Genomic DNA, 25024 nt, shown 5'->3' on the forward strand with positions numbered 1-25024 from the left:
TTGCCCTCTATTTATTTTGACTTTATAGAAGGGCACTAGAAATTCTGATTACTAATATAATAAACAACCTCTGAGGCTTATACGACTACCCTTTCTACAAAACCTTATATGCCCCAGGCTATTACTATCAACCCTTACCCTGGGGGCTGTGGGGGGGGGGGTAAATGCCCTCTGATCACTTTGACTCTTAAAAAGGGCACTAAAATTTCTTATTACGAATCCAATAGGCCCCCTTCGAAGCTTATACGACTACCCTTTCTATAAAAATATATATGCCCTCAAGGTATAACTTACAACCCTTGCCCTGAGGGCTGGGGGGTCTCATCCTCTAAGACATAATTTCTTGACCTTTTCATTATGCTGAACAAAACGGATATCTGAAAATGTTGCCTTTTTTTGGGGAGGGATAGTTTTGGTTGACCCCCAATTACTTTTGACTATTGAAAATAGGAATAGATTGCAACTGAATTAGCCCGTTTTGAAGTTTCTATTACAAATCCTTCTATACACCCTGGTCAAAAAAAAAAACCAAAAACAAACAATAAAACAAAAGCATTGTGCCAATATTGCTCTTTGTTACACATCACTATTGCGCTGCTTATGATAATGAAATACCAGGCTTGTAATAGCAAAAGGTTAAGTTATCCTATCTAACTACTACGGTTTTATTGCAATTTTTACTATATCGTAAGTTAAACAAATCAAAATATTCATTCTAGCGTCAAAACATGCTCTACTTAAGAAGAGCCTTACAGAACTCAAAAATTTAAGGAGTTACCTCACCGTGATTTTAATATTAAATTTCTTTGGCTGAATTCCATTTTCAAAGCAAATTTTCTGTCTTTCAATAATGCGCAACATATTTTTTAATTTAGTGAAATATTTTTTTTCTCCGATAATCCCTCATCACTTTACTTTCAATACAAATTTATCCCTTTTCTGTATGTTTCTTTGTAGTTCACGTTTGTAGCTTGTAGTTGTACTTTGTAGATTGATTGTAGTTTCCGACAGTAAATTGAACTTTATGGTTCATCATTGTGGGACTCAAAGTCAATTCATAGATGTATCTGTATGGGATGCAAATAGAAAGAAATTAACGGTAACGAAACAGAAAAATATGAAATCACTTGAAGATAGGACACAAAGCCAGTCAAAGCATTATTCATTTTGTCAAAATGTTGCTTAGAATTGTTTGTAAGTAATTAGTAATGTAAAATTTGTTTATTAATAAACTTTTGTCATACAAAAGCGTATGCATTTTCTTTGCACTCTTACAGGATTTTTCATATACATTAAATCCTGCTTTCCTCATTTTTGAGATCCTGCCAAAATCATTAATTAGCATCAACTTGGAAAGGACGTTAAGAATTCCATATGGGTTAAGTCTTTCATAAGGAGTACTTGTAAACTTCAACGTCCTTCTCCTGATGATGACCACTCGCGTACAGCTCCTGGATGATCCCCCTGAAATGCAGAGGCATATAAGGTTTTTGATGTAGGTAAAGTACTGCTAATTATTATGTGCAACATTAATGCAGCCCAATGCCAGGAATTTATCTCGATTGGATAGCCAGACCATGAGAACTCAAGGACCATGTTACTCAGTAACTATTTCTTAAGAAACATTTCTGAGGCAACACTAAAAAAAAACGAGATCTACAAATGACGCAATATTATTACCAAGAACATTTATTTATATTGAGACGTGAAGCTTGTCAGACATCCTTGAAATGAAAACTACCTTGTTCAACCTTCTAGGTGAGTCCCAGATAGCTTTTGATCAGTACAGTCAATCCTGAGCCGCACCATATTCATACCAGTCGAAAAAAGTCAATATTAATGAATGACATATTTTTCCTTGACTTTAACGTCGCACTTGTAATGCAAAAGCAGAAAATTGAAATGAAAAGAACTTTGTCTGAAAAGGTTTTCTCAGCACTAACTTGTCCCAAACTATGCCTTAATACTCTATGTTTGTGTGTTTAGCACGAACATTCATCATATAAGAGAAAACTTCTGTTCCAAGCTTCCATATTTAATAGTTTAAAAAGATTTTGCCTTAAATCTTGATTCTCATTAGGTAATCGTAATATAATGCTTGAAAATTAACATTGTTTAACTCAAGAAACCGTGATTGGGGCTGTGGCCGTGTGTGGTTTCAATTTTATTGACAAGTATCACCATAATATGGCACGGGTGCTACGCTAATTTCCCGCTAATTTCTTGCTACTTGTTACATGGATCCTTATTTAGCTCAACACTATTTCATGTTAGGATTAATAATATCAGGTTTACCTTATAATAATAAACGCTAACGTTAACTATTCATGTACTGGAATAAAAAATTGGTGTATACTAAATCTGAATTGTATGCTTTGTCACCGAGGACTTATTTGTAAGAGTTCTTTTTGTCCTATTAATTAAACTAGTAAAGAACGATCCACGGTCCATAGTAATATACATATACGTAAATTTATTCGTTATTAATAGTCAGTTATTAAATATCCTTACTGCTAAGAGCAGCTTGTTATTTTTAATTTTTGAAACATTGTGTATTTAAAATAGCTATTATACTTGAGTTTGTTTGGCGAGAATACACATGTACAACATAAAATCCCTTTACAAAATTAGGAAGTTGAGTAATCGTCAAACGTGGGAATGGAACCCACGAGGGACCAGATATTGAGTCTGACTTCTGAACCACTTGGCTTGCCTTACTGATTGAAACATAATATTTGATAATTACTTGATTATTGGTTGTTTGATTTGACGTTGTTGCACCCAAGACGCAAATAAAGTGCATGACTGTAACAAAACTTTATGCTCTTTATAGGGCTTAAGGCTGAAAGAAAAATTCATTGATTAGACAAAAAATGGGAAAATTAGCAAATATCTGTCAGAGGTAACTGGGGTCCGTTTCGTATCACATCTAACCAGAAAACAGAAGTATGATAAATTCTGTGTGAGATATTATCTCTAACAGAATCCAATACGTCCAATGGGTTTCATTATATATCCTTGCCTCAAATAAAACTTTAATGACGATACACTAAAGCTATGTGATGACGTTCGTAGCAAATGGAACTCGCTCTTTACCATATCCATAAAATAAATCAAAAGGATAATAAATTATGTGTGTTATATTATCTCTGACGAAATCTAATACATTCAATGTGTTTTGCCATATATCCTTGCCTCAAATGAACCATAAATGACGATATACCAAAGCTATACGATTACCTCAGTGGCAACTGGGATTCGTTCTTTACCATATCCAGCTAAAAAATCAAATGTATAATAGATCTTGTGTGTGCTATTATTACTAATAATTGTCCAGCTAGTATAGGCTAGAGTTAATTCTTTATTATCATTTTAATTTAATATGCTAGTTACTGTGGGCTAGAGTTCATTTTTAACCATAATTTGGTTGTTTGTCTGTTCTTTGCTATACTTTTGGTTATTTTTTTACTGTATTCTTTGTCTATTCTTTAATATTTTCTTGGTTTGTTCTTTTCTAGGTTCGCTCTCTACTACATGCTTGGTTTGTACATTATTATATTCTTGGTACTATTGACTAGAGTTCGTTGTTTACTGTAATTTTTTGTTATATTGTCTTGCTTCTAAGATCAGAACTTTGGAAGATGTCATGTCCGTATTTTCATCTTCTTTATTAACAGAAGGAACAATTATGACACCATCCATAAATTCATATCTTGCAAAAAGCAGTTTATGAGTTGGTAAAACCACTGTATTTACGGACCAAGAAGGATAGTTTGATAGATGTCATGTTATTATTTTCGTGTTCTTTTTTTAACCGAATAGAAAATTGGGTGCTATCAATATCACTACACGACTCGGTAAAACGCTACATTTCAAACAGTTCGTGGTAACAAACTGTAGTAAGGAGTGACCCGCCTCAATAGTAACCAAAACTCTAAAGAACGGAATTTTGTTAGCAATAGCTACATCAAAAGAATCGCATTTTAATGCTGATTTTAAACATATAAGTTTAATCAAGTTTAGTCTTAGCCATCAAAAGTTACGAACCTGAGAAAATTTGCTTTATTTTAGAAAATAGGGGGAAACACCCCCTAAAAGCTCCTATCGATAAAAATGTGGAATTTTGTATTTTTTGCCAGAAGGCAGATCACGGATGCGTGTTTATTTGTTTGTTTGCTTTTTTTTTTTTTTTTTTTTTTTTTTTCCCCAGGGGTGATCGTATCGACCCAGTGGTCCTAGAATGTTGCAAGAGTTGCATTCTAATGGAAATAAAAAGTTCTAGTTCCCTTTTAAAGTGACCAAAAAATTGGAGGGCACCTAGGCCCTCTCCCACGCTAATCATTTTCCCAAAGTCGTCGGATCAAAATTCTGAGATAGCCATTTTATTCAGCGCAGTCGAAAAACCTTGTAACTATGTCTTTGAGGACGACTTACTCCCCAACAGTCCCCGTGGGAGGGGCTACAAGTTACAAACTTTGACCTGTGCTTACATATAGTAATGGTTATTGGGAAGTGTACAGACGTTTTCAGAGGGATTTTTTGGTTGGGGGGGGGGAAGTTGTTGAGAAGAGGGGGATATGTTGGTGGAATTTTCCATGGAGTAATTTGTCATGGGGGAAAAAAAATTGCATGAAGGGAGCGCAGGATTTCCTAGCATTATTTAAAAAAAACAATAGAAAAATAAATATGAAAAAGTGTTTTCATCTGAAAGTAAGGAGCAGCATTAAAACGAACAAAAATTACTACGCATATAGGGGGATTCGTCCCTTCCTCAATACCTCACTCTTTACGCTAAAGTATTTTTAGTAATTTCAACTATTTATTCTGCGGCCTCTGTGATTCAGGGGTCATTCTTAAGGAATTGGGACAAAACTCAAGCTTTGTTGTAAAGAGCGAGGTACTGCTGAAGGGGTAAACCCCGTCATATACGTAATAAAAACATACGAATACGAAAGTTCCTCAACGCCCCGCTCTCTACGCTAAATTTTTTTACTGTTTTAAAAAGTAGAGTTGAGAGAACGTGTCAAACTTTAGCAAAAAGAGCGGGGCGTTGAGGAGGGACTAGCCCCTTTCATATACGAAGTAATTTCTGTCCGTTTTAAGTTTTAATGTCGCTCCTTACTTTCAGTTAAAAAAACTTGTTTTTTTTTATTTAATACCGAACAAGATCGGGTTTTTGCCATATTTCATGTCAGCATTTTCATGTTCTTAATTTAACCCAATGTAAAATCTTGGCACCATCAGTAAAGTCATAGAATTTAACAATTGAAAATATAGAGAGGAAACAAGTATAACATTTGTTATTCTCTGTGAAGTCACAACATGAGTCGTTACAACTGTTGTAATTACCGACCTAGATTAAAATTTCAGTTGATGTAGTGTCAATATATTAAGGTTTTTTATTTGAACGAATGGAATATTGTGGCACCATCCGTAAAATCACTTCACGAGTCGGTAAAACAGCAGTTTTAACCGACCAAGGTTGAGATTTCGGTATAAGTCACATCAATGCTTTCATGTTCTTTATTTAACCGAATGGAAAACTTTGGCACCATCTGTAAAATCACGGTATGTGTCGGTAAAACCAATGTGTTTAACGACGAAGACGATGATTTTGAATAGATGTCACGCTAGTATAATTGTAATCTTTGCTTAATCGTCGGAAAAATCGTGGGCTTTGCGCCACGATTTTACCGACTCATTTTTTTTTTACCGAGCAACCAAAAACATTTGGGGAGGGAGACTCATAGCACGAAAGTAGTCCCAAGTAGTATTAGTTGATGTCACAAGTAGTCATAGCCATAGTCACAAGTAGTCGTATCCGCAAGTGGCCGGAGTCGTAAGTAGTCATAGTCAAAGTTGCAAGCAGTCACAGTTGCAAATAGTTACAGTCACAAGTAGTCGACAACGGAGTCGCAAGTAGTTGTTTTCGCAGTAGCAGTAAAAGTGGCTATTAAAATTTTAAGCTAATACCCTTGTTCGTTTTCAAGATATTGCACATACGCCCTTTGGATATCCCAGATGCACATAGTGTCACTTAATACCCTATTGCAACCTTTACCTAGCTGAGGATCGGGGACTGCGACTAAATATTCCCCTTTTTTAAAAGAAGACCAAAAATATAGGAACAGTAGGCTAAACGCTTCAAAAAAATTTGAAGGAGTAGAACGTTTTTAAAAAGTCACTTATTTCTACCCCCCTTGTCTTCCGTTCCAAAATTTTCAAGTTTTTTAACTTTGGAAATGAAAAAAAGAATAATTGATGATTGAACATATTCATTTTACCATAATTAGCTAAATTTGATTGAAATCTCAAGTTTGTAAAGGCGTGACAGCCAATAACAGGGCTCAAGAATAGTAAAAGAAGCTGATGCTCTCGATTGAAAGTAAACAGATATATAAGTAAAACATAGCTATTAAACGCTTATTCAAAGTCCTAGTTAGTAAAATAATTGAAATCTCTTCCTAGTTTCTTCACATTCTTCAAATTATCAATGCTGTTATTCCTTGGGCAAATGACTTACAAGGCTTGGTAATGAATTCTATCTCAACCCGGACTTTCTACAATCCCAATTGGCATAAACTTTCCGATAGCTAGGTATTTAATAATCTTGCATAAATCAAAGTATTTTTTGTGCCTGATTTCTCAGTTTCCTTTCTTTTAAGCTTAATTCCCCGGAAATTTTGGCTTTTGTAGTAGAATTCTTGTTACTGATTCAAAATATCTTTGAATGAGAATCATTAATCATTTTTTTCAAGTTTTCAATTAAAAACTGAGCTTTCCTCTTTTTCTCTGGGGAGCCCGAGATTAAAGAAGGATAAATTGTTGAAACAAAATATGGGGAATCTGAATATGTAGAATTGTCAAGAGAAACTAATAAAGCCAGACCAAAGCTTTCTATCCTTACATGAATAATTAAATTCTTCTTTTTAATATTTTGCGGCTTTCCAATGACTTTTATTATTTGATTACAAAGTACTGGTGTTGTATTCTAGATGATCCTTGGGAATGATACTTCAGCTTGCGATTCGCTCGTGTTGACAGGAAACTTGAAATACATTAGAGCTGACTCTGAAATTAAAGTTTCTAGGGACTTGTAATTGGACTGAACTATTTCTAGATTCAAATTAAATTATGCTTTTAGTGAAAATAAGTCATTACTTGCTTCTTACGTCATAAGGCTTCAAATTTCAAATTTTATTATTTGAATATGATATTGATATGCTATTTATTTGCTAAAAAAAGAGAAAACAACCGGCATGATTCTTTGTCCAAACGGTTAAGACCGTACTGCTTGCTATTGCCTACTTCACGAATGATGTAATGAAATGAATGAAGATTGATTATTGCTAAATTATCTGTATGCTGTGATACAGCAAAAACTTTCCACTCTATCAAACAGTTCGTGGTAACGAACTGTGGTAAGGAGCGATCCGGTTCAATAGTAAACGAAACTTTAAAAAATGGAATTTCGATACTAATAAATACATCAAAAGAATCAGATTTTTATGAAGATTTAAAATAAAGTTTCATCAAATTTAGTCTTACTTATCAAAAATTATGAGCCTGAGAAAACTCACCTCAATTTGGAAAATAGGGGAAAACACCCTTTAAAAGTCACAAAATCTTAACGAAAATCACACCATCGTAATCATCGTATCATAGAACCCTACTGTAGAATTTTCAAGCTCCTATCTACAAAAATGTGGAATTTCGTATTTTTGCCAGAAGGCCGATCACGGTTAGTGTTTATTTTTTTTTCCAGGGTGATCGTATCGACCCAGTGGTCATAGAATATGCGAGAGGACTTATTGTACGAAAATTGGAAGTTCTAGTGCCCTTTTTAAGTGACCTAAATATTGGAGGGCACATAGACCCTTCCCAAGCTCTTTTTTTCCCAAAGTCAACGGGTCAAAATTCTGAGATAGCCATTTTGTTCAGCATAGTCGAATAATCTAATAACTGTGTCTTTGGGGACGACTTACTCCCTCAAAGTTCCCGGGGGAGGGACTACAAGTTACAAACTTTAACCAGTGTTTACATATAGTAATGGTTATTGGGGAGCGTACAGATGTTTTTAGGGGAATTTTTTTCTTGGATAGGGAGGGGGTTGCAGGGAGGGGTTAAATAGAAGGATCTTTCCATGGAGGAATTTATCATAGGAGAAGAAAATTTCCTTGAATGGGGTGCAGGATTTTCTAATATTATTTAAAACAAAAAAATAATGAAAGGATAAATATGAAAAAGTTTTTTCAACTGAAAGTAAGGAGCAGCATTAAAACGAAACGAGTAAAAATTATTACACATATGAGGGGTTCATCTCCTCCTAAATACCTGCTCTTTACGCTAAAGTATTTTATTAGTTTCGACTATTTCTTCAACAGCCTTTGTGATTCAGAAGTCATTCTTAAGGAATTTTGACAAAATTTAAGGTTTAGTGTAAAAGAGCAAGGTATTAAAGAGGGGGATAACTCCCTCATCTATGTAATAAAAACATACAAATATAGAAGTTCGTTATGAAAGTTTATTCGGAAGTCACGTAAATTTTTTATTAATAAAAACGTTCGTAAGAAATTAAAAGTTCTAGTTGCCTTTTTAACACACCAAAAGATTGAGGGGCAACTAAGCATCCTCTCCCACTCCTTTTTTTTTATCGAAATCGTCAAATCAAAACTAAGAAAAATCTATTTAGCCCCAAAAATATGCAAATTTCGTTCTAAGTATTCATGTGCGGAGAGCCAAAATCAGAACATGCATTAATTCAAAAACGCTCAGAACTTCAGTAGAAAAAAACAAGGTTTTTTAACTGAAATTAAGGAGCGACATTAAAACTTAAAACGAACAGAAATTACTCCGTATATGGAAGGGGCTGTTCCCTCCTCAACGCCCCGCTATTTGCGCTAAAGTTTTTCACTGTTTTCAAAATTAGATTTGAGAGAAAGTGTCAATTCCTTACATGTTTACTGAGATATGTATGGATGGACTAATTTTACCAGTGACACATCATTGTACAGTTGTTACAATAAAAAGGATGAGAAATATTTTAAGGTTAATGTAGAAAACCGTCAAAACAAGATTGAAATACTTAAAAATGGGAAGAAGCTTAAAGGAAGAAAAGTAGAAAACCAGGTAGACATTTATCTGAGTTATGATACCGCATTTTCTGTGAGAGAGGCAAAAAAAAATTATTTGACATAAAATTGTGTCTTAATCGATGGGTATCATTTCATCGGTATCAAACACAGTTCCACCATATCTTCAGTTTGAAGGTCCGGATGGTATAAAAGTGAAGTTTACGTGTTACGAATGGATTGAGGAACTAGCAAATAAGCCTGCCCCCTTCATAGCTTCCAGAGATACTGAGAAATGAGTGGTTTATTGAATGTATTAAATTTACTTACGGATTAATTATCTTCTCTTTTTCGCTTGGTTTTTATTTGTAAGTAAATAATTTTAATGTTTTGTTAATGAGAAAATTCTTTGAGTGAGGGGTAGCGGGCTGATGTCCTTTTGAATGTTTTTGCTTTGCCATAAAGCATTCATTAATGTGTTTTGTTATTCCTTTTGTATTAATCTAGGTCTAGATATATGCTTAGTTAATAATGATTTTTCTGCCGCCGCAACCCTATATCATCATATGCATCAAATTTTTATGATAATGATTAGATTTATTGTTTTTCCTTCGGGGAACTGTAATGTCATGCAACTTGAAAGTGGAAGGGTTGATTTTTCCAGCCATTTTAATGAAATGATAAATAGAAATTTAGACATTAATGCTACTGAAATTTTCATAAATGAGCCATCAAGGTAAATTTTTAAGAAGCGTACACTACCTTTGTTTTGTGATAAGGGCCACTTTGGCCTTAGTATTTTTCATTTGAATTGTTAGGGTCTGAAGTGTGCGCAAATTTTTTTATTGGAGCTAATAAATGTTAATATCTTTCAGTAGATCACTTTAGCTGAGACGCAGTTAAAAGATAATGACTTGCTATTGCTAGATATCCCTCGTTACAATTTATGTGTATGAAATCGAGACTATTAGCAACATGGAGGCCTTGCAGCTTAAATCATGGCTGAGTATAAGGCATCGATAAGAGAAGATCTCACAGAACATAGAGAAAAAGTTTGCGAGTGTTTTGTTCTGTATGTTACTTGAGAGAATCTGAACTTTTGTATTATTGAGTATATAGACCTCCACAGAGCCTGCTTAATCATTTTATAGACCTATCTGAAGAACAACTAATGAAATTCCCGATTAAATCCATGCCATGTTTTCAATAGGGGATTTCAATATCGGCCTTAAAATTCAGTCATCTGCTAGCACTGAATTTATTAACAGAAGTTTATCTAATTGATTTCATTCTTGAATAAACATCCGCACAAGAATTACGAGAACATCAGCCATGCTTCTAGATAATATCCTTTCTAATGTGCCCTTGAGCCTTCCCAGGGTCAATATCAAAGATGTATCTGACCATTTTGGAATTGTAGCTAGCTTTAGAACTGCAGCAAAAGAGGCTAAAGGGCAAAAAATCAAGGGTTCCAGTGATTAACCAAAATACGATGGTTCAAAATGATGTAGAAAGGGTAGATCGGCATGAGGTTCTTGGCGAAGTCCAAGAAGTAAATTCGAGGTATGTTTTCTTTTATGAAAAGTTACAGCTTGATAAGTCTAGTAGTCACATTGAAACCGTTCAATAGAAAACATTCAAGTAAGAAACCTTGGATTAGTCTTGTGGTTTTGAAGCAAATAAGTGTAAGAGGTAAATTCTTTAGAGCTCAAATAATTAACCTGACACAAGAAAATAAGGAATTATATAAAATTTATCGAAATAACTTGAATAAAATTTTAAGAAATGAAAGAAAGAAATATTTTGAGAAAATGTTTAAGGAGGTCAAAGGATGCTCTAAGAAACCTGTTGACTAATAAAAGATGTAATTAGCTTAAAAATAATTAGTATACCTGATGAATTAATTAGTGAAATGTGAGACACGTTGAAGTTTGAAAAAAATATATATAATAAATTTCAGAGTTATTTTGGAGCATTGGTCTGAATCTAGCTATGTCAGTTGTACCTGATCGTAGCAATTGAAACAGTTGATGAAATAAAAAAAAAATGGATTGTGTAGTAATTCATCTGGTACCGATCATATTACCTTAAGAACATTTAAATGTATTTTCTCTGTTATATCTGAGGTTTTAGGTGGATTAATTAATTAGTGTTTTCGCCAAGGAGATTTTCCAGATTGTTTAAAGTTGCACGTGTAACCCAAATTCATAAGGGTTTTATTCAAAATGTCCCAGGAAACTATAGACCGATATCTATTTTACTTATCATTTCCTGTGTATTACAAAAGTTTTTTGGCATTAGAATGATGAGTTTTTTTGGAGGATCGTAAGTTATTGGTAGGGCCGCAATTTGCGTTCCCTAGAAAAAGGACAACGGAAAGGGCGATGGTTTGTTTGACAGCTATTATTAATGATGTACTAGATAAGGGTTTTAAAGTAGATGCTGTATTATTAGATCCGATAAAAGCTTTCGGCATTGTAGACATTAACTTCTGCTTAAAAATTGTAAGCTGTATGGTTTGAGGGAAACATCTTTTTTAAAATTTTTTCAATAGTCCTTATCAGTATGTCCAACTAAACTATTCTTCTTCAGAAAAGTGAATTGAAATAGGTGTTCTGCAAAGATCAGTTCTTGGTCCTATATTATTCTTGATATTTACTAATGATCTACCAAAATGTCTGAATAATTTTTGCCACAAAATAAATGAACTAACGCTAAACCCGACTAATGAAACAGTTTCACTTTTTGCTGATGACAACAGCCATTAGCACAGCTAAGATAGCGGAGCTTCTGGAAATTTCCATGAAGGAATTAGTTAATAGAACTCAAGCATGGCTGAGGGTAAATGAACAAAGTATTAACATGGTTAAGTCTAACTTTATTAGTTTCTCGGGATCACCGGACTATTACCCATGGATCAAGGAACTGGATATGTCCAATAGCGTTATGAAACGGACTGCGTCTTTGAAACACCTTGGGCTGTAACATATGACACTCCTTATTTTAAGCAACATTTAAGTTTAACTAGCCAAATTCTGGCAAGAAATTTAGCTATAATAAAGAAATTCCAACATTGTTTTCCTAAATCTGTGCTTCACCATCTTTATTTTTTCATTAACGCACGCATATATACTTTATTACGTATTGCGGTGTATTGTGGCTTATTTGGCTCTTTACTTTTTCTTCTATCCTAAAACCGATAAGAGTTGTACAAAATCATGCAGTAAGGATTTTAGCAAGCATATCTCAATGAAAGTCTGTTCAAAAAATTTACCCAACTTTGGATTTTGCCGGCTGCAGGCCTTCGTGAAATCTACGTATTTTTGTTTATTTTTGGACTGCAGCAAAATATTTAGGCTCGTTGTTTTTGGTGATTTACTGTTCATTAGGTATATTGTTCATTCTCACGATACGAGAGGTAGTGTTAATTTTTATGTACCTAGAGGTATTTCTTCTCGTTCATGTTCTCCAGTTTTTTTCTAGAGATACACGGAAATGGAACAATTTTACTAGTGATATTAAAATTATTGGAGATCCCAATATATTCGAAAAAGTCATTAAGGAAGTGCCTTTTCTAAATATGAGTTTTGATTCATTTATTTATCTATGGTGGGGTTTTTGTTGATATAATGTTCCCGGAGGAAAAGTATAATATATGATATTCTTTGTTGATATTTTGCTGGTATGATATTCTATGATATTCTGTGGTGGTATTAGTGGTGTCGTGGCCAAGTAATCTTTTTGCTTTAAGGATTTTATTTTTTATAACTCCCCCGCGGACAAGCATTGTTAAAGACTTCGAGACAGCCATTTTGTTCAGTATAGTTGAGCGGTCTAGCAATTATGTCTCTTAGGATATCAACCCTCCGCAGTTATGCAATTTCCCCATTATGCTTTAAAACAAAATGTTGCTTTAAAACAAAATCAAAAGTTACGGTGTGCATGCTGATTACCAATGCGACATCTCAGCAATTTCCCAGGAACTACTGAAGGTGTTAAGTTGGCAATTTAACTAAATCAAAAGAGTGTAAATACATCCAGATTGTAACAGAGCATAGATAGAATGTTTCGGGAATGATAATAAGTTTTATTTTTCAAGTCAACTCGAGGAAGTATAAAACTAAATTAAACAGTATTATTTATTTCAAGGTTTTCAAAAGGGTGTTTATGGTTGAAAATTGCTGAAAAAGTTTTCCGACATACAAATAGCAAGCTAAATTATGAGTTCTTACGAACAGAGACTACAATTAATAACTGATTCAAACTCGAAACGATCAGAAATTAACATGAGTATGGCTGACAACCCCCATGCCTCTCAGAGAGGCTGGTTGCCTCAAAAAACTTTTGAATATTAAACAGGGCATTACAACTTCTGATTTCCAATCAAATGAGCCTTATCCTATGTTAATACGACCACCCATTCCATAAAAACCGCATAATCCACAGGCATAGCTTAAAACCGTTTCCCCAGAGATCCGGGGATTTTTCCCGTGTTCCCGTGTTCTTGTTAAACGATCTTTAGGCTATTTTAAACAATAGCTGCCTCAAAACTTCAGTTAAGAAAAAGAAGAAGCAAGTGAAGGGGGGTATAGTCACCACTCGACCGCTTTTGATTCTTAAAAGTACACTAGGGCTTCTTATTTCCAATTGAATGAGCCATATCCAAAGTTTGCACGGCCACCCTTTCCATAAAAGTCTTAAATGTTAAATGAGCCACTAGTATAACTCATAGTCATTGGCCCGAGGGTCGTGTGGGAAGGGAAGTTGTTATTCCCAAAGATATAACTACTGGAGTTTTTAAATATGCTGAGCAAATTCTTATCTCAAAATTTTTATTGGATGTGTTTGGGGAAATTTAGGGCGTGGGGGTACTAGTTGCCCTCTAATCACTTTTGACTATTAAAAAGGCGCTAGAACTTTCAATTCCCAATCTAAAGAGCCTTTTTAGAAGTTCTCTACGACAACTCCTTCTATAAAAAGTGCCCTTGTCTAAAACAAACCAAAAAAACAACAAAAAAACATTGTGCTAACATCGTTATTTGCTTAGGAAGAGCTATTGTGCTGCCTATGATAGTAATTTCTGATCGTTTGAAGTATGAGTTATTTAGAAGAAAATACATTTTCAAATGAAAGTAAAGAGTAACATTAAAACTTAAACTGAACAGGAATTATTACGTATAAGAAGATGACTGTCCCCTCTTCAATGCCCCTCTCTTCACGCTAAAGTTTTTTAATGCTTTTAATTCAGCTTCTGATTTTAACTAAACCGCCCTTGTGTTTCAGGATTCGCTGTTAAAGAACTGGTACGGAAGGTCAAACTATGGTGCAGAGAGCAGGTTATTGAAGGGGAGGGGGAGGGGAAATCTCTTTCTTATGTGGAGATATCTTTTTATTTTATTTTAATGTTGCTCCTTACTTTCAGTTTGAAAAAACCTTTCTTCTTCATTTAATTTCTGATCATTATTCAAATTATGCCCGAAAATCTACCTCCTCTTCCACGGAAAGTTCCCGCCCCCCCCAAAAAAAAATTCTCCATAAAAAGCAATTTCCATGTAAGTTGCTTCCCTCCTGGGAAATTATGTCCGGTCAATGCGAATTTCCTCACTGCAAATTTCCCCCCCCCCCAATTCCTTGTAGACGATTCATTCATCTGATTTTCAGTTAGCATGAATTCCTTTGAAAAAAAAAACAAGGAAATCCCCCCCTTCAGTGGAAAGTTTCTCCCACGAAAAATTCCCAAATCGAGGAAATATCTCGTGGAAAATCACCGCCACGGAAAAATACCCCAGAGAATTCCAAACTTACTGAGAGTTTCCTCCAGACAATTCTCCCTAAATATCTCAACATTTAAAACAGAGTCACCAAAGATAAAGTAGAACAAATAAAGCGATTTCCGTTTGTGAATTCTGGCAAATTCCATAAGTACACATTTTTTTTGTAAAGTTGACCCCTTGAAACTTCCCTCCCAGTAGAATTTTCTCCCAGTAGATAGGCCCCCCCCCACAAAAAATTGGTGACTTTAAAAGGGCACTAGAACAATTCATTTCTGCCCAAAAGAGCTATTTCTTGATTTTCTAGGACTGTTGGTTTGATACGATTACTCCTGGGAGGAACAAAAGAAAACAAAAACAGAAAAAGACAGATAAACACGCATCCGTGATCTTTTTTCTGAAAAAAAAAAATACAAAGAGATGGGAGCTTGGAACCTATACAGTAAGGTTTTTTGATAGACTGAATCTCATGATGTTATTTTAAATACCTTTCCTTGACTTTTGATTGACGTTTACCTACTTTTTTGAGAATCAGACTAATTTTTTCAGGCTGGTAGCTTTAGATGGGCAACGTCAAACTTAAAGAATCTTATATATTGGAATCAGCATATAAAACCAATTCTTTTGCTGTATCTATTGTTATAAAAATTCTGTACTTTAGAGTTTTGGCTACTATTGAGCCAAGCCACCCTTTAATTACCGTTTGTTATCATGAACTGTTTGATTATAGGGCTTTGTTTCTTCTTTTCTCGATTTTAACATGATTCTTTACTTTTCTTTAAAAACTTTCTTTTTGGAAAATTTTTTAAGTATTAATCTTTCTCAAAATCTAGGTCCGATAAGAGTGGTAGCCTACTTTAATTTATGTTCGATATTTGGAAAACTTTCACTTTGTTAGAATTAGTAGAGTTTGCACTTACAAGCGTATTTGTGAATACAATGCCCTAAAATCTTACCCTGCATTGGGTCCGGTACACTGTTGACGGTCTCTTTCGCTCGCAAGCAAAGTTAAAGCAACCACACAGTATTCTTCCAAAAGCCCTGAAAAACAGATGAATAATTTAGATACTTGTATATCATTGTCCTTTAAATGATTCCTTTTTGCTTGAGGATAGTCTATAGTTAGATATGTCTATTTTATTTTTGTGACATTTATGATTTATATAACAATAAGCCACTTATAATTAGAGCTAATTCTGTACAAAACATTATCTTTATGGGTTTGAAAGCAAAAAGCTTGGCAACGCTAGGTGACCGAATGTTTCTGGGACTTTTGGGGACTAAGATGTCCCCAAAGACATAGTTATTAGGTTTTACAACTATGGTGACCAAGATGGCTATCTCAGAATTTTGATTCGGTGACTTTTGGGAAAAAATAAGCGGGGGAGGAGGCCTAGGTGCCTCCAATTTTTTGGCAACTTAAAAAGGGCACTAGAACTTTTAATTTACGTTAGAATGATTCCTCTCCCGACATTCTAGGACCACTGGGTCGATACGATCACCCCTGGGGGGGACTAAAAAAAACAAATAAACACACATCCGTGATCTGTCTTCTGGCAAAAATGTGAAATTCCACATTTTTGTAGATAGAAGCTAGAAACTTCTGCAAAAGGTTCTCTGATACGCTGAATCTGAGGGTGTGATTTTTGTTAAGATTGTATGACTTTCAGGGGGCGTTTCTCCCAATTTTCCAAAATGAGACAAATTTTCTCAGGCTTGTAACTTTTGATAGGTGAGACTAATCTTGATGAAATTCATATGTTTAAAATCAACATTAAAATGTGATTTTATGTAACTATTGGTATCAAACTTCCATTTTTCAGAGTTTTGGTTGGTATTGAGCCGGCTCGCCTCCTTACCACAGTTCGTTGCCACGAAATGTTTGATTTTAGCAAAATGTGTGCTGCAGTTGATATAATCTTTAATTTTATTGTTAAAGCGACATCTATCTCCCAATTTTCTTTAAAAACGCCATGTAAACATTTTTTCCAAATGAGGTGTTTTTTTTTAATTTAAAATTTTCAGACAAATTAAAACATCCAAAATGCAACCAATTACGTGTATTTATTATCAGATTTGTTTTATGGTCCTACCCCTTTGACAAGAGGGTAAAATCATCAAAATTTACAAGAAATTACTGAATCTAAAAATGCCAATGAACTTTACTCATTATCTTATTCCATAAATTTTTTGACATTTATTGATTTGTTGACGTTTCATCAATGTGCCTTATATTATAGCCAATTGGCTAAAACATACAATATTCAGTGATTAACCATATAATTTCTATGTTTAGATAATAGTGGTATATTCATCTATTCAAAATCGAAAATACTAAAATCAAAGACCATGTTTGATGTCACTTTATTTACACACCTCTAAAATAAAGTTCAAGAAATGAAAACTTAAAGTGTCTCTACGGATTGTGTTTTAAAAATTTAGTTTTCGTCATTTTTTACTAATAAGTCTGGTAGTTTCCCAAACAAAATTTATGATATTAGCGCACTCTGTTGGAAATATAAGGGGGATAGTAACGTACATTTACATAGAATGCCGACCTTAAAAGCAATTTCAATGATTATGACCTATGCATGGAAATCTAGATTGTTCCCTGTCTCAACAAATCATATTTTTCACTTCATCCATGGGAACCACAGTCATCATAAAATATAGGTCGGGGAAATATACCGATTTTCTCCTTGTTTCATTTTCCCCCTGTTTCAAGGCCTATCTATTTGCCTCTATACATTGCTTTAATCCTTGCTTCAATTACATGGCCTCTTTTTATTTCACTGTGGTTTTAATTGGTAAGAGATCTTTTTTAAAAGTGACTATTATGACTATTATTGCAGTCCTCTCTTCATGACAAACAATTTCTTGTCAAAAATGGCTTAAAAAAACCATATGACTTTATTTTCATTTATCAGATTTTTTATGTTGCTCCTTAATTATAGTTGAAAAAACTTAGTTTTTTATTTAATTACTACAAAGACGATGTTGGCTATTGTTTGTCCCCCCTATTTTTATAAAATTATGAAGCCTATTACGTCACTAGTGCTTTACTGATATCATCTTTTTGAATTTATAATACTAGAAAAATATTACAGTTAAATAAGATATTGAATAGCCAAAATTCCATGGAATTAATATAGTTATTTAGTAAACATTCAGTTTATTTTCAAAGTTCTTTCCTTCAACTTTGATTATCAGTTTATTTCTTATATTTGGAGAAATTAAAACAAACTATTTTGTTTGTTTTAAATTGAATTTTCACTTTAATTTTTGCTCGTCTCAGGATTTGTTTTTGTTCTACATATATTTTTATCTTTATGTTTGATATGATTATTTTTCATAATTTCTGCTCTTTTTGGGTTGAATTTATTCTTTGCTAGTAATTTCTGGCCGTCTTAAGCGTGAGCTGTTAAGTAAAAAAAAACAACACATTATTTCAACTGAAAGTTAGGAGCAACATTAAAACTTAAAACCAACCGAAATTATTCAGTATAAGAAGGAGGCTGCCCCCTCTTCTCCACGCTAATGTTTTTTACTTTTTGTAATATTTTTAATGTTTTTTAAACTTTTAAATCTGATTTTAGTTAAATGGCCCTTGTGTTTCAGGATTCGTTCTTAAGGAACTGGGACAGAAGGTTGAACTTTAGTGTAAAGAACAGTGTATTGAGGAGGGTGCGATCCGCCTCTTATATAGAATAATTTCTGTTTGTTTTAAGTTCTAATGTGGTTCTTTACTTTCAGTTGAAAAAATGTTATTTTTATTTAGTTTATGATCATTAATAAAATAATTCCGGAAAATCCATCTCTCCCTCCATGGAAAATTCCCCTTCTAATGGAAAATTCCCCTTCTAATGGAAAATTCCCCCATGAAAAGTTCTTTCCAAGTAAGATCCTTGTTCCTGGGAAATTACCCCGGTCAATTCCGTCCTCGCAGCGAATTCCCCCCACAAAATATCTTGTGGACGATTCATTCATTCAAATTTTATTATTTAGTATACATTTAGTATTCACTTAGAATACATTTAGTACACAAAACCCACGGTGGAAAACACATCTCTGTGGAAAGTTTTCAAGAAAATCCCCTTCCCCTCAATGTAAAGTTTTTCCCGTGGAACATTCTCCATAGAGAATTACTCATGTGGATGATTACCCCATGGAGGATTTCTACTGTTTAAAATCCCCGCCAAGGAGAATTCCAACCCCACTGAAAGTTTCCCCAAACGCTCCTCCCAGTACATCTCCACATGTAAAGTGGAGTCGCCAAAGAGAAAGTAAGACAGATAAAACGAATTTCGCTTAGGAATCCTAGCGAATTTTTTACCGTGTAAAACTTCCCATGGAAAATTCAGCCCCTGAAACTTCCCTCCCAATGGAAAATTCTCCCAGTTGACAGTCCCTCCCCGTCCCCAAAAATGTCTGTATACTTTCAGATAACAATACTATATGTATACAATGGGCAAATTTCATAAATAGCAACCCTTCTCCCGGAGACTGTGAGGGTTATGCCATTCCCATAGGTATAGGTATTGGATCTTTCAACTATGCTGTCTTTTTTATTTCATCTTGACTTTAATTGGTAAGAGATCTTTTGTTAAAATTGACTATTATTGCAGTCCTCTCTTCTTGACAAACAATTTTTAGTCAAAAATTGCTCAAAAAACCACGTGGCTTTAATTCATTTATCAGAATTTGTTCCGACGATTGCCCATTGTCTTATGATTCTTAGAAAGCTATCTTATAATTGAAAGCAAATAATAAGATATTGTTAATCATGAATGATCCCTAAGAAAAAATTGAATAATTTAAAAAAAGATTCTTTTTCAAGAATTTTTTTTTTTTAAACGACCGGAGTTTGATTACGGCAAAATTTTGGTTAGATGTCATAAAGGTTAGAAGCTAATTCAAAATAACTGATATCCGACGAGTTTATGCGTGTAAGACTAAATTGGACTAAAAGTTTTATGTCACAATCGATGCGGCAGGCAAGAGCTACCTATACAAAAGTAGGGCTAGTTAAAAGTGGACATATTTCTAATTACATCTCACCTTGAAAAAAAAAAATCATCCTTCAATTATTGAACGTTTTTTCCTTTTCCTGTGCATATTTCCAGAATCAAATGTTAAAATTTATGAATTATTATATTCATACATATCCCGTTCAGAGAAAATGTTTCTCGCTAGGGTAATGTCACTGCAAACGACCATAATGTTTGTTAACTTGTTTGTCTATTGACGATAATAGACGAACATATTGACGACCATAATGCTTGTTAACTTGTTTGTCTATTGACGATAATAGACGACCATATTGACGACCATAATGCTTGTTTACTTGTTTGTCTATTGACGATAATAGACGACCATATTGACGACCATAATGCTTGTTAACTTGTTTGTCTATTGACGATAATAGACGACCATATTGACGACCATAATGCTTGTTAACTTGTTTGTCTATTGAAAGAAAACTTCATTAACCTATGATATCACTTGCTTGTAGTACTTTCAAATCAGGAACTAATTAAGTAAAATTTCATGCAATTTTTTTTTATTTGGTAAAAAATCACAAGAGCATTTATTATTTGGAAACATTGATCTGTTTAAGTACTTCTTAAGTGCTACAGCTTTTGTATCTTTCTAAATAGACGATTGTTATCCTTATGTTGAAAAAATTGAACTCTTTTTACCAACATGAGCTTAAAAATCTTGGAGAAAATTAAAACGGTAACCGAACAAAATCAAACTTTAGAAGCCAAAAAATGGAATCATTGTTAATTTGGTTTAAAATAATTCATATAGTTAAGGGCTCTTCCTAAATTTTTAGCATTTACTAGGCCAGTAGTCCGCCTCGGGGTGGACTAGTGAAAGGCAACATGGAGATTTAAAATAATGACTCCCCGTAGTGTTACGTTTACAGATTTTATAAAGAAAATCTGAGCTGAACTACAGAACTGAAGAGCGAAAAATAAAACGGGCATATAATCGAATTGTCTCCAGCAAGTCACGTTATAACCATTCCCCCTAAGACTAATAAACAGGCAGAAAACACATTTTTTCAGTGCATGGTTTTTTGAGATATTGAATTGCCGGTTTTTGAACGGGGCATCATGATAAGAATTTGAAATTAGTATCTAATTGCAAAAATTACCTCCCGATGTTACCAAATATATTTTTTTATAGAGATTTATATGAACAGACGCTTTTGTTCAGCAAGACTTGGAGGGGCAGACCGAAAGCATTTAAATCTTTTTAGAAAAGGATATCTAACACAAGCAAAATAACCGTAGTTTAAATTCAGTTATTTTTGTGTTGCACTACTAACTGTTGGTCACAAGCAGGATCCAGATTTATTTTCTGAAACAACTTCAGTTATTACTTTTCAATGGTTTTTATGCTGTGAAATATGCATCAAGAGAACTCTTTTTTTTTCAGTTTGAACACGCACGCTTTTTGGACACTGCCTTCTTTGTCAGCTTTCATTGGTCTATTTTTAAAATGATGTAACAGTCATTACATTTTTATTATTGACAGTTATAAGAAAATATATTGTTTGTCCATGTTTCGAATAGCCACGCCTTTGCAACTTGTTTTATTGAGACAAAAAAGGCACCCCTTTTGAAACAAAAACATAAACAGTATGTGTACTGACAGTTTTTGCAATTTTAATCAACAAATCTTAACTCATATAATATTTCTGTAAGAAATGAAATATAAAAAGACATAGGTTTATTGAAATTGAGGAGCAAAATCAAAAATCAAGTTACCAGAAATTACTCCGTGTGTAGGGGGGCTGACCCCTCCTCTATCTTTTCGTACTCGCTCTCAGCGCTAAAGTTTCCGTTACTTTAAAAATCTTCTCATTCCAATTAAACTGTTGCTTTATTTCACGAGTCGTTATTAAAGAATTAAGACAAAAAGTAAAACTTTAGTGTAAAAAGTGAGGTAAAGAAGAGGTGGCAGCAACCCTCATATAAAGAGTAATTTTGTGTTTGTTTTGAGTTTTAATGTTGCTCCTTACTTTGAGTTGAATTTTTTTTTTATTAATTGATATCTGATCATTTTTCAAATAATACTGGGAAACACGGTTCCCACTCCGAGGAGTATTTATCCCCTCCCCCACATAGAAAATTCCTCCCTGGAAAGTTCCTACTGAGTAGCTCCCCGGAAATTCCCCCTAGACTTTTCCATCCTCACTGAAACTCCCCCCAGGAAATTTCTTGTGGACAATTTGGCCAGGAAAATTTTCCTCAATTTCGTTAAGAAAAAACTTTTTATTTAGATAAAAAGTTTTTTCAAACCATGCCGGATATTACACATCCTTGAAAATTTTTTCCTGGAAATACCCCCAATGAAAAGCTTGTCCCGCGGAAAATCTCTAATGGAGAAATTTTCCCGCGGAAAATCCTCCCCCCTAACCGACGGAAAAATCTCCCAGACATTTTCAATCCCGCTGACAGTTTCCCCTGGAACATCTCAACAGATAAAATTGAGTCACCAAAGAGAAAATAAGACAAATAGAAATAATTTTGTATAGGAATTCTGACAAATATTTCCCGTGTAAAATTTTGCCTGGAAAATTCACCCCCAGAAACATCCCTCTCAAGGGGAAAATTTCCACGTGCAAAAAATTGCACCCCCGCAGAACCTCTACCCTCGAAAAAAATATGTACAGCCCACAACGAGGCCGTATCTAGGGGGGGATTAGGGCTTGAACCCACCCGAAATGTTTGTCCCGACTCGTAAAAACAAAACAAAATACATAAGAAATATTTGAAGCCTTTTTAATGTTTTTTAACCCCCCCCCCCCCCCAAAAAAAAAATCCCATCGGAACAAAAATTCTGGATACATCCTTGCTCCCCAATTACGATTACTATACGTTAAATAATGGGCAAATTTCTTACTTACAGCCCTTACCCCAAGGGCTGTCCGGTACTATGTCAGCATCAGCGGAATACTCATCGGACCTTTCAACTACGCTAAACAAAATGCAAATTACAAAATTTTATCAAATGACTTCGAGGAAAATGAAGGCATGGGAAGGGGGGGGGGGTCACCCAACAGTCTTTTTCACTACTTAAGGTAACTAGAAGTTCAAATTTTGTTTGAATGAGCCCTCTCCCGATCTTTTAGGACCATTTGTCTGACGCGATCACCCCTGGGGAGAAAAAAAATATACACGTATCCATGATCTTTCATCTGGCAAAAAACAAAACCTCCGCATTTTTGAAGACAGGAGCTTTAAAACTCCACAAAATAGTTCTCTTATATGCTGAATCTGATGGTGTGATTTTGTTTAGGATTTTTCAAGTTTATGGGGGCGTCCCCCTTTTTCAAAAATCAGACAGATTTTCTCAAGCTCGTCACTTTTGATGAGTAAAATTAAACGTAATGATTTTTATATATTCGTTATCAAAATTCTAATTTTTAGAGTTTCGGTTGCTATTAAGTCGAGTCGCTTACCTACAATTTATACCGTGAACTGTTTGAAAAATATCTTGCAAAGTAAAAGAAGAATATTTAAGCTTGATGGTATTCGGCTCTTTCAGTACAAGCAGCCTGGGTTATAATGAAGAATGGGCTGCATTAGCTGCTAATTACATTACGCTCAATATACTGCTAACACGCTGAATTAGCTGCTTAAGATTCGCGAGATTTTCGCTGCTGCTCATGACTCTGTGTATGACTCCAGAGAAATAGCGTGAAAGTTATTTCCTCGGTAGCACTTTCTGGTACCTTTCGCCTTGCTTTTTAAATTATAAGACAAAATCTGACTTTGTGAAAGGACTTCGTTACTTTTTTCAATGAATATCTGCTTGATGATCCTTATAATAATCAAGATCCGAAGCTAGTAGGTCTCGAAGAAAACCTGCTGCTTAGTATTTGCTCAACTGAGCCTACAACTCTTTTTCGCACACATTTTGCCAATATTTTCAGGTTTTCTCTTGATTGCCGTTACATTAGTTATGGTCTGCATGAAGTTGAAACTACGCGTAATGATACCTCGGGTTTTCCTGCATAGATTGCTTAGTTATGTCAGCAGCTCCGAAGTGTGTACCGACTTCTGTTTCCCAGTGTTTAAACAGCCCCGTCTAACTACTTTTAGCTTTCTGCGTGAGCGTATTCTGTCATCAGATGATAAGGTAGTTGTGCCCCGCTATTGTGTCTTCCGTTGTGCATGTGGCAAAAGTTGTATGGGCCGCCTCCTCTCCTGACATCGGCTAGGCAGTTTTTTTTCTTTGTTTATTGTATATGCTTTCTGTTTCATAGGTCGTTTGATCGAAATATAATTATTAAAATGAATTGAAACATAATTATCCTTGTTTATAAACAACAATTAGTTTTATTTCATTTTTATGGTTATTGTTACAATTACGAACTGCCAATTTGTATTAAAAATTGTGTAGCATCAGAAGCTATTTCTTACAGACCATTTTTAAAGACCCAAAAACAATATTGCTTCTGAGAGTTACGCATCATTTCTATTGACCAATCTTTAGAAGCTAGAATAAAAGAACCTTTTTTTTTACTTTTGTTATGGCATACTGCTTGCTTAGTAAGCCCTATAAAGCCGTTTGTCCATGTCAATAAAAGAGAATGAAGCAATTTTTATGTTTCATATCGTCCAACATATTCTGAAAACAGGATACGGAAAAACTTCCTATTTTTATTACTAGATAAAAAAAGAAGAAGTTTTTCTCACGAAAGTAACAGAGGCGTTAAGGTTACAAAATTCAGAAATCGCCCTCAATATGGAAGGAGCTACAGCCTCCCTCTGCTACTTCTCAAAGCGACATCGCTATGTATATTAAAGTTTAGATTATACTTTATGTTTATGAACTAAAATTCAAAGCAACAGGTAAATAAAACAAATGCGAATAACAAACGGCTTTATTTCTAATAATTTTATAACTTTTCAGCAAAACACAAGCTCAACTTTAGCACACAGAGCGATAAGTATCGGGGGGTTTGCGGACAACCTCATAGAGGTGTCAAATATCGTGAGGCTTGGGGAATCTTTTAAATTTTTGCCGGCTGGTAGTAATTAAGTCCGTGAAATTGTGGTAAAAATTGCAATAATCTTAAAGCGCTTTTATCAATTCCTTGATGAAACCCCAGTTTTATTAAATATAAAACAATTTTACCGAAATCTTGATCTCAATCAGTAAAAA

General features: G+C 34.3%; 1 protein-coding gene across 3 annotated transcripts in view; it reads right to left on the minus strand.

The window, feature by feature from the left end:
- Window positions 1–1206: 1206 nt before the first annotated feature.
- The window catches only part of LOC136025202 (dopamine receptor 2-like), an 84650-nt gene continuing 60832 nt past the window's right edge, over window positions 1207–25024 (minus strand). For all 3 annotated transcript variants that reach the window (XM_065701005.1, XM_065701003.1, XM_065701004.1), the window contains exons 3-4: window positions 15799–15883; window positions 1207–1464 (exon numbers count right to left, since the gene is read on the minus strand). In XM_065701005.1, the coding sequence (XP_065557077.1) occupies window positions 1411–1464; window positions 15799–15883 (139 nt within the window). In that variant the 3' untranslated portion in view covers window positions 1207–1410. The remainder of the gene's footprint in view (window positions 1465–15798; window positions 15884–25024) is intronic.

This window comes from Artemia franciscana, chromosome 3 (assembly GCF_032884065.1).
Source record: "Artemia franciscana chromosome 3, ASM3288406v1, whole genome shotgun sequence".
Classification (NCBI taxonomy): Eukaryota; Metazoa; Arthropoda; class Branchiopoda; order Anostraca; family Artemiidae; genus Artemia; species Artemia franciscana.